The sequence below is a fragment of the Colobus angolensis genome, unplaced genomic scaffold, assembly GCF_000951035.1.
Source record: "Colobus angolensis palliatus isolate OR3802 unplaced genomic scaffold, Cang.pa_1.0 Scaffold287, whole genome shotgun sequence".
Lineage (NCBI taxonomy): Eukaryota > Metazoa > Chordata > Mammalia > Primates > Cercopithecidae > Colobus > Colobus angolensis.
In genome coordinates, this window is record NW_012116121.1 from 3,188,040 (window position 1) to 3,207,854 (window position 19,815).

The 19,815-nt window shown below is 45.2% G+C and overlaps 1 protein-coding gene across 1 annotated transcript in view; it reads right to left on the reverse strand.

Moving 5' to 3' along the window:
- Positions 1-2,226: 2,226 nt before the first annotated feature.
- Positions 2,227-19,815, reverse strand: part of ZNF516 (zinc finger protein 516) — a 24,129-nt gene continuing 6,540 nt past the window's right edge. Inside the window, exons 2-4 of the mRNA XM_011948936.1 lie at positions 15,726-15,830; positions 14,788-14,855; positions 2,227-6,562 (exon numbers count right to left, since the gene is read on the reverse strand). Of these exons, the coding sequence (XP_011804326.1) occupies positions 6,503-6,562; positions 14,788-14,855; positions 15,726-15,830 (233 nt within the window). The 3' untranslated portion in view covers positions 2,227-6,502. The remainder of the gene's footprint in view (positions 6,563-14,787; positions 14,856-15,725; positions 15,831-19,815) is intronic.

Consider the following 19,815-nt stretch of genomic DNA (forward strand, 5'->3'; position numbering starts at 1 on the left):
TCCTGGGAACATTCGGTCCATCAATGCCACTCTTACAGAACGGAAGAGCAGGACATAAGGAGACTGATGTACGGAGTCAAGTGGGTCTCATGCTCGTGACCTGAACAGTGTTCTTCCATGGACAGATCTGAGCACATGAAAAGGCAAGATGGAGTCCCCTTGTCCTCTTGCCCTTTAAAACTTGAAACCGTTGGCAATGAAGTTAAGAATTTGCTTTTGGCAGATGAAATAACCCACCCAAGGACTTGGAATGGGAATCTCCACATCTTCGACAGTTGAAAAATGAAAACAGGAGGCAGCATTTGCTACGGTTTGAATGTCTGTGTTCCCACCGAATTTCTTACGCTGAAACCTGATACCCGACGTGTTGGCACAAACAGGTGGGGTCTTCGGGAGGTAATCAGGGTCATGAGGGCAGAGTTCTCAGGAGTAGGATCAGGGCCCTCATCAAAGAGGCCCAAGGGGCTTGTTCGCCTTTCTCCACATGAGGACACAGCAAGAAGGCTCCATCTATGAAGCGAAAAGCTCTGCCCAGACACAGAACCTGCTGCCACCACATTGATCATGAATGTCCCAGCCTCCAGAACTGTGAGCAAAAAATATGCCCAGCCTTAGGTATTTTGTGGTAACGCAGCCTGAAAGGACTGAGACAGCATTCTCATTGCAATTGTTTCGCTACATTTTTCCCACCCATAAAGAAATCAGAGGGATGTGTGACCATCAACCTGCGCCAGATCCCTAAGGAAGTTCTCCTTCCTCAAAGCCATCATAAGCCCCCGTGCCTCGGCAGACAGTGAGGAAATCGCACATCCCAAGAACTTGTCACACTGGTAAAGACCAGGGCATCTCACGTTTTCTTTCTGTAATTTTACAATAGTATCTTTTAAAAAGGTTAAGATTGAGAACATTAGTAACACACATTAGAAACGCACCACCGTTTTCCAACAGCTAAGGAAGGGAAAGTAAAGGTGCTGGGATTAATGTATTAAGGTTTTAGATTGTTGGGGGCGGGGGGCGTCACGATCCCCAGCCTCTGCACCTAGCATGACATGGACGAATTGCAGACGTGGAGACCCCACGCCACCACCTTCCCCCATTTCCCACCCAGCAAGACGTCCCGAGCAGCCAGTGTAGCTGTTGCGCCCTCACTGCTGGGTGATAAAGGATGTAAAACTGCCTTCCGGGGGTAAGAAGCTTGGTTACTTGTGGAACCAAAGGGTCTCGGATGCAGTTATAGCAACACCAGTAAGCTCCTGTGCTACCAGAGGAACTGACCATGTCGGGTGACACAGAGGGATGTAGGCCAGGGTTTTGTTCTGTCCTAGCACAAGTGTTCTTAGCCCTTCACTTCAATGTCAGCTACCTATTAAGGACTTCGGTGTTGCCACTTCGTTTCGGATGCACGCCTTTCTCAGAAGAACCAGCCATCCAAGAGGAAGGAGGTTCTGAACAGTGAGCCATAAACCTCGGCTGAGTTAGACAAGCTCTGCACTTGATGCAAAGGCCTTTCGATCATCAAAGGTCTTCTGAAGCAGCATTTTCACCGCAGAGTGGTGCAGAGGGCTTAGAGGCTCGGGTAGGGGGAGGGACGCCCACTGCTGTTCGAAGTTCCATTTCCTGCCCAGCCCATCTGGGAAGCCACATTGAGGAACTTATCTAGTCCGTTCTTTCTTCAGCCAGTAGAGACACAGTTATATCTTTTAATTTAAAAACACATTTTATCTTTTTAAATTAGAATCTTTATTGCATCTGATTGATGGTCCTGTCTCATTTTCGCTGTCTCATCAGTAAACCATTGCAAACCACAGTGCCAGCCCCTCTGTGTCCCCACGTTTGACACAGTAAATTCCTCCAGGTGTGGCTGAGTCAGAATTCCTTCTGCGTCCATCCCTATACGTCCTGTATGGGTGACAGTGCAAGGGCAAGAACAGTGAGTGTATTCAGTGGGGAAATAAGAGGTGCTGTGAAAAAACGGAGAAAAACACAGTATCTTCCATTACAAACAGTGAATGTCCCGGAGTCCACAAAAGAGTTGAAAAAAAAAAAACACTCGGGCCATCTGGGCATCTCTTCAGATGAACGATCTTGTGAATCATCCTAAAATTCTTCTATAAATAAAGAGCATTAACACTTTGGTTTATGTTCAGCCAACAAAAATAAATAACCACAGATCAAAGCGGGCTGTCAAACGATTTAAGCCACCCTCTGAAATTGGGGAAAAATGTCTTACAAATCTCAGAACTCCAAGATGTTTTTATTTATTTCAAATTCCAATAGAATGAATATGTTTTATCTAAATATTTTTATCACACAACTAAAACATTGAATTACTTTTTCAGAAATAGAGTTAAATACATCAATCTAGTTACAAATTCTAATATAAAGAGTACAAAATATAATGTTATAAATTGTGTTTTAAAAAAGGAAATACAAATTCTATGGTCTTTTGCATTTTACTGCCTCAAAGTAGAATTAGCAAAGCTGATGAAGAATGAACATTTTCCCTTGGGCGGGTGGCCCCTGGGTCACTTCCCACAGGCATGTTACCGGGCTCCAGACTGTGCTCCCACCAACCACCGCAAACAAAGGCGTCCTCCTCACTTGAAGTCCTGGCCTGTGGTGGTTTCATCTTTTTTTGCTCAGTGAACAAAACGTTCTGAAATTAGAACTCACCAAAGTTAAAAGCAGTAAAACAACATATGCTACTTAAGACGTTCTGAAGTGGAAAGTAAAGCTATATGAATGCCGTCCTTCCTTCCTTCCCTTTTCTACAGCTTGGAAACCTCTGAGAATTTGCTGGGGGTGGCAGAGGAGGGTTTGTCTAGTTTGAAGGAAGGAATGTTGGTAGACAGTCTCCAGCCACAAAAGCCCAGGAGGTGCCCTCTTCCACACAGCAGACTAAGCACTGCACCCACTTTCTTTGATCCAGAAGGCATCACGACTGACCCCATAAGCTACACCCTGTCTCTCTGTCCAAAGAACAGAGGCCGACCAGAGTTGCCACTCTGGAGAGGCACCATGGAGATGAAGCTTGCCCTTTCCACACTCAACCCTGCGCCCTGAAGGCGTGTGAAATGATGAAACCCACGTGTCCCGGAGCCGCTGCAGAGGTGTTCTCGTGCCCTCAGCGAACTGTGCAGTGGCCAGATCAGGGGCGGTGGCCTGTCATACTAGGCGCTCCTTTCTCTGACTAAGTAATTGTATACAACTCCCAACTGCTACTTCCTGAAGCACCTGCTTTTCAGGAAACCAGTGTCTTTCTTGGTTTAAAAAATAAATAAGTAAATATTGGGGAACCTCTTACAACATTTAATACTTTTCACAGCCTCAAAGGCAAAATTCACCGTGCTTTGAAGCCAAATCTGTATGGTGCTGAGAATGGAATCTGTCCGTCTAAGATGACAATTAAGACCTTCCAGGAACCAGGCAGGTACAGTGGCTGATTTCCCAGAGAAGATCCTCAATACCTGACTTTTGAGAGAATTTAAATATTCATTCTTCAAATTAAGGAATACAAGTGAACAACCGGAAAGATTTTTAGAAGCTCATTAGCTGTGTGTTATTTGAATGCAAAAATGAGGAAGAGATATGAGCAGGAAACAGGAAGAGTGTGGGAAGGCAGGCCAGGGTGGAGCCAGGCCCCAGCAGGGGCAGAGCGGGAAGCAGCGAGCGGAAAGCAGGGGAGAGACACGGAGAAGCTGCAGTGTAGACAACCAAACCCTTTATTGTCTAAGTTACATTAGACGCAACACTGTAAAAAATCCTGTTAAGAAACAAGGAAACAGCAGATCGGGAGAGGTAGTAGAAAGTCTGTAACAGTCAGAAGACAACGTACAGAAGTGTATCATGCAGAAATTACCATTCGGAAAAAAAAGGGAATCAAACAGTGGCTAAATAAATAAGAAAACACAAATCATATTAAATACTATGACCGAACTGACATCGACAAATTAACAAACCAATACAATACTGATGATTGGTGAAGGAAGGGACCACACACCCCGGCCTGCCCACAGCTGGCCTCAGGGGACGGCATCCTTGGGGGTGTCCCCCCAGTCTGTTTAGCTGGGTGAAAACCTTCCTCCTGCACTCTGCACCCTGGCGGCCCCGCAAGCTGACTGTCCTCCACGCCTGCTCTCCTGCAAGCCAGGAAGGATCCAGCATGCGGCCGGCGGGGCCCCAGCGCCAGCCCCCTCCCCACCAGACTCTCCAGGATGGAGACTCGCCAGCAAGACACTTCCAGCTCCAAAGGCCAACTGCACTTTTCCATGCCACTTCTGAAACAGTAAAAATGTAGACTACACTTTTGTGTCACTTTGGGTATAGAATTTCTTTTTAATAACTAAAACACAGAGAAACAGGACTGGGTCACTAGGCCCTGACATTCCTAACAGTCACCGTTCACTTTCGGCCAAGAAAACAAAAGCCAGAAAATGCAGAATGATCACTGTGGCGAAACTACGGAAATGATTAAACATAAATCAACACAAGAGTCTTCTGATTTCTTAGGTGGACAGAGGAATGTGTCTCTGCAACTCTGCTCAAAGTAACTTTACAGAACAGCCAATTACAGTTGCTTAACTGTATCTGCATGGACATTCCTAATTACACCAACAGGACAGATCCTTTTCGTACATATCTGCTGTAAGAGTATCAGAAAAAAATAAGTAAAAAAAAAAAAAAAAAATATATATATATATATATATATATGCTAGCCAGTTACATTGCATTGTTTGAAAGTGTTGCAAAGTAACCTGAACCGTCAAGTAATTTAAACTCAGTAACAAGTAGAATCCAGAACCAAACATTAACTAATAACAATAACAATAATAATAATAATATTATAATAATAATAATATTCAACAAATCATTAGAACAGGAAACCCACACTTTAGGGTGTGTGTGTGTGTGTGTGTTTAAACAAGACTTTGTATCAGAAGCCCACTGTCTACAAAAACTGCACTAATCCATTACTGTATTAAGTAAACTGTTGCTCTCACCAGTATTAAAGGTTAGGATAATTTCTGTACATGTAAAATTATTGCTTTTTTGAAAAATATATTTAGCATGCTTGTTTTAATCCATTTCCTGCCTTTACAAAATTTCACAATTAAAAAAAAACCTAGTAAAGCTTTTGCAAAAAATTTCACAGAACATTGTCATTCAAGGCAGCAGTAACTTTTGATAATGCATAAAATCATATGTGCAAAAATCGGAAACTCTCAGAAACATTACCATCACACATAGTGTCACGGCAATGGGAAAAGAAAATGTTTATATCTGTGGAATACAATTTCAACTGCGTACACTGCATGGTTTAAGATCCTTTGTTACGGGCCTTAACCCCCACCACAAAAACTCGCATTTGCATTACCGAGGAAGAGGTATATAAAGCCGGCCCCCACCCAAGGGGCTGGTGATCCCCACCCTTTAGGAACGAAGTTACTCATCCTGTGGAGGTCACCAGGCCCAGGGAGAAAACACACCCACTTGCTGGGGTGGCTCAGGGAAGGGGCGGGGAGGCAGAGAGTGGGGACAGAAGGTGCCAGAGCTCAGCACCCTAGTTATCTAGGGCCCCTGAACCTGCTCAGGGATTCTTCTGCCATTACTAAAACAGGTCCGAATCGGGAGGACTCAGTGGCTAAATAATTTGTTAAGACGTATAGTCTTCCTTTGTAAGCAGTTTGCAGAATGTAGCCCTGTTACAAAAAGGTCCTGAGAATAAACAAGAAGCCTGCTTTTCTTAGTGTTCCACTAGCTCTCTTTCGAGGCAGAATCTACGCATTCCCACAGACGTGTCTCCTTTGCCGGATTCGCTCAGTTCAAACGGTGGAAAGAATGGAACAGGCACACGGCCCCCAGGGAGAGTGCGACGGAACCAGCATGAGGGTCCCATCGTCATGCCCCTCCACCAAGCCTGCTTCCTACAGCACCTGAACGTCACCTCCTTCCCCTCTCATTTACTATGTTAAATACCCACTAAGACAAGGAGAGGCAGTAGTATTAATACTCGATTAACCTCAAATCCACCACGGCTTGTTCTGACATCATCTCCACAGTCCCTCTTAGCAAGGGAGGCCCCTGTGACAGTGCTCAGCCTCGCCACTCTGTCCAACACACGTAACAAGTATCTTTTTTTCCAGTGTCTCAAACTTGTCTTGAATAAGATAGATGCCTTGTGCCCCTACTGTGCCTGCCAGTACTACTGTTTATTATAAGAAAATATGGGACTATGGGCGATGAGCCCGTAAATGTGTATATAGTATCTACATGTATTTCTAGAGTATAGCATCTTCATTTATTTCTGAACGTTTAACAAGGAGAGGCAGCTGCCTTCAGGTTCCACTCCAGCACAGCGGCTCAGGATGTGAGGTGTCTGCTCAGGAGTTCTCCGGCTGTTCTTCCGTGGAGTGGCCAGGTCACAGGTGGGAGGCTGCTGGGACGTCGTGAGGGTACTACTAATGGCCGTTACGGGGACCTGGGGTGCGTCGGAAACACGCCTTTAGGTTCCCTTTCTGAGAGGCACTGTCTGGACGGTACCTGTGTTAGAATGGTCTCTCCCCTGGGTGAGAAAAAGGAAAGAACAGGAGAAAAGCTCATTTCTGCCTTTTGGATTCTAAATGCATTTTTCCTATTAATTTTCTAATCAACATCCAAGAACACAAACAATGATCTTCATAGAGCAAGCCAACCAAGTCGGCAAAGGGCCCCTGGCTTGAGCTGTAACTCATTCTATAAAACAAGCACGAAGTAAGTGTAAATGTGCCTTGCTGCCTTAAAGAGAGGCGGCTTGAAAAGAATCATTTCCAGTGTGATTTAGAAAGGATCATTCGACTTCTCTAATGGTTTCACATGTAAGAATGGCAGATGATAATGTCTGAACCAGCTCTGGAAAGAAGGTTACAAGCTGGCAAGATGAGGAGGAGGCCAGATTGTAAAGCTGTAGAGTACAAAGCGGATTTACAAGTGAACGGTAGTTCCAAAACAAGGCTGAATTTGGGGCCATACAAACAAAAAGAAAAGCACGGCTCTCACATACGTCTGTCAGAACTTCCGCGCGTTTTCACCCATTTCCATAAACAATTACCACACTGGAAAAAGGGAAGGGGTATTTTACAGTGAACTGCGAGAGAAAACCAAGCATAAATGGAGGTCCACAGCTTTCAGAGAATGCTCTCCAATGACATGTGAAGCATCCCTGTTTGAACGATAGCGTTTACAATCTGAGGACAAAAACAGTATGGCCACATTTATCTTACTTAACTGCATTAACCTTCAGCTAAAATCTTGAAGTGAAACTGACCACCAGAAATTAACATGCATACATAAACCAAGGGACTCATGTAAAATTCTAACTTTTTCCAGCTAGGCCTATAGGAACCCCAGAAATAAGGGCCGAGTGGGGGAAGGTCTGGTTGACATAATGAATTAAAGGCTTTTTTTAATCGTTCCAGAAAACTCCTACTTACAGCTGGCTCTGTGCTCATGACAACTACCAGTTGACATGTAGTGGAAGTCAGAAAGATACTCGACAGAATGTTATGAGGGGTTGGGGGTGGGTGCAGTGGTGGAGACAGCAGTTTATTTGAAATGTTGGAAACAGTAACAGAAGGAGAGATGTGATAAAACTTCCCTAAGTAGATGGTGAATTTCCTGCAGTAAACAGAGAAAGATTGTTTTACATTTTTGTACAGCGACATCAGGCTGTGAAGAGATCTCTGAGGTTCTGACGGGAAGCATTCATCATCAACGGGGCTCACCAAGAACCAATTCCAAATACATTCGGGAAGGAAAATGGTCTTCGTGTTCACCAGAAGAAAACTGGGAGTGATAGTCAGCTGTTGGGTGTTTGGCCTTGACCGTCTCTGCATAGTGAAAAGAGACGTCAGGGACCATAAGAAGTGGTCAGGGGGTGCCTATGAACACGGGGGCTTTGTGTGCCTAGAGTTCACACGGACGGCACCCCCAGGGCACATCCACCTGGGTAACTCTTCCTTTGGACCAGAAGTCAGACTCGCATTGGGTTAGGCATCAGTGGACTGTTCCAGAGGCAACAGGAAGACGGCCCTCTGTCCATGAAGGGCTAACGTTTCACATTACAGGGCTCAGATGGCTTTAAAAATATTTATTTTGGAGCCGGGCGCGGTGGCTCAAGCCTGTAATCCCAGCACTTTCGGAGGCTGAGACGGGCGGATCACAAGGTCAGGAGATCGAGACCATCCTGGCTAACACGGTGAAACCCCGTCTCTACTAAAAATACAAAAAACTAGCCGGGCGAGGTGGCGGGTGCCTGTAGTCCCAGCTACTCGGGAGGCTGAGGCAGGAGAATGGCGTAAACCCAGGAGGCGGAGCTTGCAGTGAGCTGAGATCCGGCCACTGCACTCCAGCTCGGGCGACAGAGTAAGACTCCGTCTCAAAAAAAAAAAAAAAAAATTTTATTTTGGAAGCACTGCAAAGCCCGGATAAGCCAAACAACTAGGTGGTTAAACTGTGTTCAAAAATCCAGATGCAGAGATGCCTATTTTCTCTTCATAATTGAAGGGATGTGTTTCAATACCTCATTTTTTAAGAGAGTTGTTTTAAGTTATTGATTCACCAGAGGCCACCATGTCATTATTCAATAAAGCAGCCCCAGAGCATTTTTAAGAAATGAATAAAACATGGAAGAAAGGAGGCACAGAAATATTCAAATGAAGTGGACACACTGTAATCTTTGGAGCACATCCACATCGCCCTGTCCTCCTGAAAGGGAAAGAGCAGTCAAAAAATGGGAAGCCTGCTTTTAGAAGATTTCACTTTTCCTTTTTGCAGCTGTGAATTGTGGGCTTTTCAGTCATGCTGAAAGAAATACTATCTTTCTTGAAGGTACTTCCGTGTTGTAGGGATGGATATTGACTACTGGAACTTTATGAGGTCTACTTTCTCTTTCTTTTAGTAAGGCAAGGGAAATGTGTACATAGTGGTGGGTGTGGATCGATGGCCTGCACACAAAAAACCCGCCATGCCCCAGGACACACGGGGCACCTCTCAGCCTTCAGAGGGAGGTCAGCCTATAAACACGGCTTGCAGTCAGCCACGCAGGCAATGCTAAGTGCCTGAGGACCAATTATGCATGACGCTTTATTGACTAAAACCTTACCCAACAAGCCGTAAACAAGGGCTATGTGACTGGGGTGATTTTGGGTAAGTCACCAGGTCTAATTCATGACTTTTGGTAGCATATATTTAGAGAAAATGGAAAATGTGTTTAAAGATGCTTGTTTGGTTTAATAAACAAGAAAAGCTTAAGCAGATGAGCTGAATTTCAAACTCTGATCTGTGATGCTGAGACTCTAAAAGTGATACTGAAAATAGATTATGCATATATTCAAATGTACCAACCTACGTGATTTCTCCATCATTTGCATTATAATAGCCACAGCCAAAAATGAGACAAATTAGGTCGCCATTTATTTTTCCATTTCCTGTTATTTTGATTAATGGAATTATTTATCCAGCTTAACTATTTTTAAATAACATTTAGAATAATAAGAAATAAACTATTAATCATAGTCTTTAAATTCTGGCAAGGAATCCACACAGATCAAAACACCAGATTTCAGATTTCAGCAGTCATTCTGGCCTTTTAATAAATCCCAAAACCACGAGGTTGGGGGGATAATTTTTCTTGGTTTCAAAAACCATTTTAATTTCTAATGTTTAACAACAATGTAACAAAAAAAATCAATTTCTCTGCAACACGAGAGAAACTTCCTAGTTTTTCCTCTAACATCCACAGGACAAAACACCCAGATTTCAACAGATTGTTTTCAAAAAGTGTTTCTAATGATGAATGCTGATGATTACTAGAAATTAAACATTTATTCAGTTGTGCTAAACGGATGACCAAGCATCTTTTAAATGACAACATGCATGAGCTCTTCCCCTCATTTAGAATTTGATTTGGAGGATCGGCAGTCCTTGGCATTAGAACCATCTTAATCCAAAACACAGTAAAAGCACCAAGGACAAGCACCGGTGCCACCGCTGGGCTGGCACAATCACCCACAGGGGCGGATGCCCTCACAGTTGGGCTCCTGAGGCCCAGGGCCCGGACCCTCTCACCATCTTCCAGCTTGTCTACGATCGAGGCCAAAGAGTGAGATGCCTAGAGGGGCGTGCTGTGAGCATCCGCAGCCTACGGGGAGCCCTGTTAAATTTATCCTCCATCTCTGCCTTCCAAGGCTCCACGCATCCTTTCCACCGTCACCGCCTACCGAAGGAAGGTGTTCAGAAAGAAGTGGCTGCTTGACTATCTGGTTTTCATGACGTCCTCTGCGGTCTTAAAGTATGTGTTTGTAACACGGAAGAGGTTTAAACAGTGCATGTGCTGAAAAAGACTGCTACTAGTGTCACCACGAAAGGAAACTACTTTATTTCTCCTCAAGCTTCAGGTGTGTGCTGATGAATTAAACTGACTTTAATTTAATTATTTATTCTTGATTCTGACCTATAGTGAATTAAATCAATTTCAGCAGATTTACCTGGCCCTTGTGCCTGTTGAATTGTTTTGCTGAGATAGACGGTATATCATGATTTCTCAGAATTTTCCAGTATGGAATATTCAAATATTAATATGACAAAGTAAGGGCAATTGTTCTACAAAAACCAACAATGTCTGCTACCAACCGGAGGGCTTTTGAACAGAATGTAGCAAACGAGGTAACTATGCCTATCCTGACAATACTTTTCTCAAACTCACAGTTTTCCTGCATCCTCTCTTTAATGAATAATTAACGACAAGTCTCTTAAACCAAACAAAACAAAGAGAAGCACGCTGGCAGGTTCCAACAAAGCCACAAGACACCAAGTAAAGAAAACGTGCCATCAAACTGAGTTCATAAGCAAAATCTACTAACCGGCTTATCAATCACAGTCATCTGTCCACACAGGCGTAAGTATGTGTGTAGACGTGTTCACATGTGAGCTCACCACAGAAATGCTCTCCAAGCATGTGAGGTTCCTCCAGTTATTAAGGAAAATTCCTTATTTTTAGAATAAATGACAAGAGGTCACATTGAATGTGCGCTCCACAGTGTATGTTTTAACTTGATTTCCACAGCAAGTATACAAAATAAGCACCATTATCATTATTCTATAGATAAGGAAACTTAGGTTACATTATATGTCTGTGGTGGAGGATCAAAGTTAAAGCCTCTACTCAATAACCCAAGAGATTAGTAATTTATATTATCTGGGTCTCTCAAAGTAGAACTGGCTGACCTTGAATGAATTTAAATGTTGATAGCTATTAGATATATACAGTCTCTGCCAGGATCTCTCCTCTCCACTGTAAACCCGTATCTTCGCCTGCCTATTGGACGTTCCTACCTGGGTTTCCATGAAGCTCTCACTTACCTTGAATTCCACCTGGAAATGTTATATCCTGCTCCTCCTTCCAGCCTCAGGGGAATGGAACATCCCTGGGGCCAGCTGCCTGAAGCCAGACCTGGGGTCAACACGATTCCCTCCTGTCCCTCATTTCCCACACCCAATCCCTGTGCTTTACCTCTCGAAGCTACCCGCTCTCTCCAGCCCCATGCCAGCTCAGGTCACCTTGTCTCTCGCTGGGATCAAGCTAAGCGCCTCCAAAGGGCTGCTCCTGCCACCGGGAACCATGAAGCCCATTCTCTGTGGCGTGTGACCTGCTCACTCTTCTCACGCTACAACTCTGACGGTGTCCATCCTGCCCCTGGGCTCTCTATCCCCCATGGGAAGAAATTCATGAGTCTCAGCAAGGAGCCCTGGTGCTCCCTAGACCCTAGTCCCAAGCCTCTGCCCAGCTACTCCGGCTCTCCCTCCCTGAGCTGACCCCCAGCCAGCTCCTCCAGTGGAATGTGTTCCTCCACTCTGGGCCTTCCACATGCTGAACTCTTCAGGAACGCCCATCCCTCTGCCCCTCCATAGTCTTCCAAGCACCTCCAGCCTCCATGACAGGACCCTTCCCATGTCACAGTGCTGCCCTGCTCTGCCCTATTTCCTGTCTTAAGCCACCCATGGACCTTTTGAACCAGAGAAGCAGGAAAAATGGTTATCTTGTCTCCCCAATACCCTGTACAGGCCTGGCACACAGTGGGTGGTCAATAAATATTGTGAATGAGTGAATAAATTATTATAAAATAGAATTTCCAAATGCCGTTTTGATTAAATAATTTAGCATCTATTATGTATATCTATAAAAGTCCATTGACTTTAAGTGTCACACCAAATAATTTCTGCATGAATACACAGTGTTGCATGATCCAAAAAAAACACAGCCATGGTCCCTAGCATCTAAAGCCCACAGGAAAAGAATCTGATTTAAATATTAATGAACGTTAGTAAAGCACTCTCCATATGAAAAAGAATATGACTGGTAAGTATGAATCACATTCCAGACATACATAACTACAGAATATTTTTCTATAAATCTATAAGGTATTCTAAATTTAACACAGCTACTGTGATTTCTGTAAACAATGAGAACTACAGGATAAGAACAAAGAACCCCAGGATTTAAACCTCTACCTATTACTGATGTGTTTTGCAGTTATCCTACGCAACAAATCTGTATGGGAATGCTTAAAGATATAGTTCCAAAGTACCTTAAGGAAAATGGAATTTCCTTAGAGAACCAGAGTATTCAGTGGTAAATCACCAAAAGCTACTTTAAATGTAATGAAAGACGGGAAGTACTATCAGAGGCCATGATCTCAGATACGGAATTTAACAAACCAGCTGCCACAGCAGGAGACGCATACAAATCTAGCTCAGTTTTAACGCCAAGGCCTGAACTGCCACTGTCCTACGAATGCAAGCAAAGCTGGCCCACTGAGATCTCCACACCAAGAGTGAATACACACTCTAAGTCTGAAAGACACATTAACTCAGACCACGATACCGAGTTACTGTAAACTCGAAACTAAGAGGTTAGCTGGTGTGAAGTATAAAATAACAACATTTTAGTCTAGAGAGACAAAGACAATGATGTAACTACATCTTTTCTGTATCAGAATCAGGAATGAGTAACAATTATTATAAACTCCCAGCATAACCAGTAAGTAACACAGAAATTATTGAAAATACAGTCTACGTGATTTGCTTTTTGATCTCCTACTTCTCCCTGGGACAAGAGCTTTTCAAAGGGGCTTAGGCAGAATTAATAGACAGCAAGTAACACTGACATGCGTTCCTGAAGAATCTCACCAACTTGTTCACAGATTCGCCTGGCCTGGCTTCCCGCCCGTCAAACATTCCTACCCAAAAGCCAGGCCTTTGCTGGGTTTAACGGGTCACCTGTGCAAGCAGGAACACTTAGGACTCGCTCCAGTTGTAACATCAACTTGTAATTCTCAATTACGCCATGACCTTGCTGTTACTACATCCCACAAACACATTACGGTGACTGTTTGTGGCGAGAGGGTTTTATTTCTGTTAAAAAAGACAACGCTTCCTAACTGCAGTGGAGGTCATGCATTTGGAAATCTTTTAATTCCGTTTTCAGCAAGATGTTTTATTTATTTCATAAGTTGTCATAGTAGTGGGTAACCATGCATTTTATTAAGAAAGGCAGAAGCTAATTATTTAAAACCTGTAATAAACGGCAAGGCTTTTTGTCAACAATACATGAAGCAAAGGCCTTTAACAACACACAGAAATTCTACCAAGGCAATAAAGAAAAGGAAACGAAATCCCTAATCAGATCATGTCAATGCGACATCCAGCCCAGCTCAATCACCAATTAGCAGTGGGCCCTTGGTGAAGCCATTTCATGCCTGTTACACCTCTTTCCTCCAGAAATAAACTAGAATGATTCTCAAGTTTCCTCTGAGATCTCACTAGATCATACTGAGTCTTGAGATCCCTCGGAGGTCTTAATCGCCCTCATCCTCACCAGCAACCAGGAATCCCACAGACAATTCGATTTGTCAGGGCAGGGGACACACACGGAATTCCACCACCCAGACAAGGCTTGACTCTCACGGCAAAGAAACTCTTTCCTCAATGACAAAGGGGAGCATTTGTCTTTGGAGAAAGCCAGAATGTTATCTATCTAGAGAATGCTTGTGCAACACGGGTGTGACGTCCTCCGAGGGCAGTGAAGACACACACTCTCACCCCGAAAGAATGCAGGAGACCCTCTGCGGGCTGTGGGCGCCGCACTACTTTAGAGGAGGACTCAGAAGCACGTGCTGACGCAAGGGTCCTGCACACTCCGTGTACACTGAGTGGTGTATGCACACAAGTCACACCTGGATGGAATGGTGCATCACGGGCACAGGCACACAGCTACTTTCAGGCACTCCGGCCATGCCAGTCGTGTTCGTAATGCAGAGAAACAAAGCACAAAGCTGCAAGACACCACGCTGGACATGAAACTTTTCTTACAGAATAACACAAAAATAATCTTCCTCAAGGAGGTTAGCCATCATTTGTTCTCAAGCAAACTCATATCCAAAACCATCTTGGAAAAAGTGAGTTTCTAGTGTTTGCAGTCACCGCCAGTCTGTCCTGACTTCCTCCTCCCCAACACAACCAACAACCAGCTGTGCGCACCTAGACCCTGCACCACCCGGCTGGGAGGGCTTCCGTGTGGGGACAGCCCACCGACAGCCCCGAAGGGTCACGTTCCAAGAAAGTGTATAGGATTATTTACACATCTAGTGAAAAAATACAAAAAGAAGGTCACGCTTCAGCGATGAGCATCATGGTGCACCTTTCCCAGCTACTGCATCAAAACCCAGACATCCAATTCATCATGAGACCTACTTGTTTGGGGGCGTCTGCGGAGGTGCCATGCACTTCAGAACCCCGGGGTCCATCGGACTCAAACACCACTGTGGGAACAAGGGGTGTGTTAACAGATGAGCGTGTGAGCTTCAGAACGTGCACATTAAATGAGTCCATTACAGATTAAGTACTTTCACAAAAAAAGACACCAGCGCCTAGCCTGTGGCTGGAAAATACCAATTTACCGTAACACTTACAGTAAGAGACTGTGATAATGGCTGCCTGGGGCCACTGCCCTTTTTAATTCAGACCTCGCTGCTGAAAAAAGCAATCACTGACAACATTAATTATCGGTGTGTGTGTAAGAGACCCTCTTCGTGCATTACTTACCATTTGGCCTGTGTCATCTTGCATCAGACCAGCTCCTGTGTGCATCCTTCACAGTCCTGATAGAGAACCCCGTCTCCCCATCTCTCTAACGCCCCTGCACTGTCCTGACAGTTTCCAGCCTGATTGGGTGCAAGCTCTCTACATAAAGTCTCAGGGATTTTGCAGTACATCCTGCCAGGTAAAAAGGCGCCCAGGTGTATCCCACAGAGTCCAGTCAGTGCCAGTGAGGACACAAAACCATGCCTACGCTGTGCTAAAAGGGTACTTTGATTAAATGTGTGCTGGTGGCAATGCCATTCATTAGCATATTCATTTTTGAGGAGTCAGTTACTCTCTAATTAAAATGGAAGATTTGCAAACAGGCTTATCCCAAATTAAACCACACGGCACACGGATACCAAAAAAATCCATTTCAGGTGTGGAGTGGGGGCGGCCGGTATACGATCCCGGAGGCAGATGGCAGGGCCCCCCGAGCTGGTAGGGGCTGAAATCTCAGTATCTCCCTGGCTGCGGATGGTCAAGCCACTGACAGAAGAGACCCCTCTTCCTCTGCTTCCCTTGGGGACAGCCGGGCGGGAGGGCGATACCTGAGTGTGCCCGCATGTGGGCCCTGAGGTGGCCAGGCTGGTGGAAGCTCTTTCCGCACTCGATGCAGACGAACTCTCCTGGCCGGGCCTGCGTCCGGAGCGTCCCTGCGGTGGCGAGGTGATGGTAGTGGCAGTGGCGGTGGCAGGGCCGTGGTGAGGTTGGCGTTGAGGTGAGGAGGCAGGAGAGCGAGAGGGAAGCGAGAGGGAAGCGAGAGGAAAACATCATTAGTCTGTCTAATGTGTCATCATGTGAGGCTCCCTTCAGGCCCTGGTGACAACTGTCAGCCTTCATCTCGGCTCTGCTGACAGGCCAGGCACTCTCAGGACTGCAAGGATGCATAAATTACAGCGAATTAAAAACCGATCCCCGGGACGGGAGGCGCCCACCAGGCTGCACGTCCGGCTGTGCGGCTCCGAGCATCTGCAGGCTGGGCCCAGCCATCACCCAGCTCTGTCAAGCGGCTCATCCGGCAAATCAGAGTGACACCAGCGTGACAGAGACGAGGCTCATGGAAAACAGGAAGTGAGCGGGACCAGAGCCCGCCGTGACCGGCCCGCGATCCTGGGAGACCCACACAGAGTGAGTGCAGCCACGGGGCGGCCCCGCCTCTGGCCCTCTCTCCTGCCTGCCTGGGTGGCTCTGAGGCCGCGGCCCCAAGCAGAAGGGAGGAGACACCTGCAAGCACCAGGCAGCAGCCCCCAAGGTGCGTGCACTTGCTGGCCATCGGCAAGGTCGGAAGTCCCCAAGTCCCACCTTCTCCCCAGAGATCATGCCACATCCCTGTACTCAAAGGCTGGGCTTTGTGTTTCCTTCTGATCCAAAAAGCCACACGGCTTTTATTAGAAAGGGATGCAGAGAGTGTTTATTTGTCTGCACACCTTTTCTCTCTGAAGAAAAGGCTTGTTTTCCACGTGCTGGTAGCTCCAAAGACATTTCTCTGGCTGTGAGAGTCACTGTCACGTGCAATAGTAACTCAGTAGGAAAAAAATAATAATAACTAGAAAAAGTCACACCTGTTGCAGTAATTTTTTTAAAAAGCTGCTTTACGCAGCCGAGTTTTTATGTATCTAAAGGCTGACACCTGAGTGTGAACAGCAAGTGAAGAGAATGACAAAAGGCACCTTAGTCACACTGGTTGAAAACAAATCTTCAATATTGTTTCTCTCACCCTAATTCAGAGTAGCTCAATAGGTAAAAACATAAAATCATGTTTACACTATAGATCATGTTTATGGAAATAATAAAGAAATGCACGAACTGTGAGGCACATCTTGTCAAATTTCTTAAATGACAGATCATTAACATGAATCAGAGAAATTTAACACCCTAGCCATTGACTACTCAATATTCCCACTGCCTTACATACACAAAAGGAGTAAGAAGAAACATTTCAACCAACACTCAAGTTACCAGGGGCCAGCTGCGGTGGCTCACGCCTGTAATCCCAGCACTCTGAGAGGCCGAAGCGGCAGGATCACTTCAGCCCAGGAGTTCAAGACCAGCCTGGGCGACAGAGTGAGAGTCCTCATCTCTACTAAAAAAGTAAAAGCTATCCAGGCGAGTGGTGCATGCCTGTTTCTAGCTACTCAGGAGGCTGAGGTGGGAGGATCACTTGAGCTCAGGAGGTCAAGGCTGCAGTGAGTTGAGATCACACCACTGTACTCCAGCCTAGGTGACAGAGTGAGACTCTGTCTTCAAAGAAAGAAAAAGGAAAAAGGAAAAAAAGAGGAGAGGAGAGGAGAGAGAGGAGGGGAGGGGAGAGAAAAGGGAGGGAGGGAAAGAAGGGCAGAAACAAAAGAAGGAAGGAAAGAAAGGAAGGAAAAAGAGATTTTTTTAAGCTCTTTTGTTCCCCCATTCATTTACACTAGAAACACCACCCAGTGGAGCTCCTATGAAACAAATTTCTGAATACTTTGGTTGTCTGGATTTTCCCAGGTACCATCTAGACCGCATCTGCAGGTGGAATCTGACCACGCCTACACAGAATACTGACTAATGATGACGACATGCAATGTCATCTAACATTCAGAACTTTCAAAAACGAAGTCATTCTCATTCTTTTTTCAAGTAATTATGGTAGCTATTTCCTATCCAAATGAGCAACAGAGAAAACACGGACAGCCCTCCCGCTCACCTGTGCTTATTTCCTTGAATTAAGGGTGCATGAGCACGCATGCACACGCACTCAGGCAGGCGCACACACTCACAAGTGCACGCGCACATGTGGTTTTCCCACCCATTTCACCATCTCACTTTCTCTTTACTTTTTAAAGACAGGGCACTTGCCCTTACGGCCAACAATATTATGCCCAAGCTACCCCAACATTCCGAGTTAATCACAAAGGTGACGAACTCCATTTGAACAAAGACCACCTGGTGACCACGCAGCTCAAATGTTCTCACCTAGAAATTCAGGTTGTGTTTGGAAAGTGGACTTAACAGTGAAAGAAAAAGGCCCGGTGAACCTCAGAGGGGGTCGCCCAGTCCTGCAACGTCGTGTGTCATTATGTGGTCCTGTGCTATCCGTAGAGAAAGAGGAGATGAAAAAGACTCTACAAAGAGACATCAGACTGCAAGGAAGCATAAAGCTTTCATCGCCATAATACGAAGGCCTCCTTGGTATAAACGACTTTTTTTAAGTCCTAATAAGAAATACCATCTATTTTATCTGGAATTATCTCATTTTGTTAGCTTCAAATTTTATTCTAAGATTCATAGTATCAGATCATCTAGGCTGGCCAAAAGGTCTGAAAACACAGATCATGTATTCTTTTATTACTGTTGTAGCAGTAAGTCATTCATGCTCTATTCCTGCATGTGTACAGACTTGGCAGTCACACTGTACCATGATTACAGAAAACGCAGTGGGTTTTTCTTCTCAAATGATCAAGGATCCCCCTAAGGGAGGTAGCAATAGCTCTTTCCTTACTGTTTGGGTAGAGATTTTAGACTCTTCCTATCTACAGAAACATCACCCAAACACATGTGCGGGGCAGGGAAGTCTCTGAGACTCCCGTTTCCTAACTTCTGAATAAAACCTGTCTTAGAGGCATCCTGCAATAGCAATGTTCTCTGTATAAATGGAACATGTCCACTGCAAAATCACAGAATCACACTTCTAGCACCCACAACTACTGCATGTACATGAAATGACTTCCTGTTCTCTGAGACCGTTCTGTTCTGCATATTTCTACCTCCCCAAACTACAAAATGATGTTACGGTAATAGACGTAATCAATGACCACGCACAGGAAAGTTGTGACCTTTAGATCTGCAAACAACACCCACCTAGCAGACACGTAACAAATGCGTGGGGTGAGAAGACCAGAACGTACAGATACACTTGTATAATAAGACACGTCAAAAAGACCAATTTGACCAAGGGAGGAATGAAACAAGATTCTAGACTCATGACTCAAAAATCAACTACAGGTACACCACAAAAAATAAACAGCTGAACAGAAACAAGTGGAAGAAAAAAAGTCCTAAGAAAGTGTAGTTACTCCAGTATTCAGTAACACTCAAAAAAGGAAATCTAGGCTGCACAGATTTCCTGGGTTGCACTAACAGAAATCGAGTCTCTCTAACAGGAAACACGAGTGTTCTGTTCACCTTTCCAATAGTCTGACCACACCAAAGTTGCTGGGTTTCCTTCTGGCTACAACATTTTAAGGGCGTCAGAAACAAACATTCAAGTAAGGAGAACGGAAATGTGGAAGGTCTCGGAGACCAGACAGAAGATGGACGTGAAGGCCCCAGAGACCAGGTAGAGAGTGGACAGGGAAGGCCTGGAGACCAGGTAGAGAGTGGACGTGAAAACCCTAGAGACCAAGTAGAGAGTGGACAGCGAAGGCCTGGAGACCAGGTAGAGGATGGATGTGAAGGCCCCAGAGACCAGGCAGAGAAGTGGGGAAGGTCCCAGAGACCAGGCAGAGGATGGATGGGAAGGCCCCGGAGAGCAGGTAGAGGATGGGCAGGGAAAGCCCTGGATACTAGGTAGAGGATGGACACAGAAGGTCCCAGAGACCAGACAGAGGATGGATGGGAAGGCCTTGGAGAGCAGGTAGAGGATGGACACAGAAGGTCCCA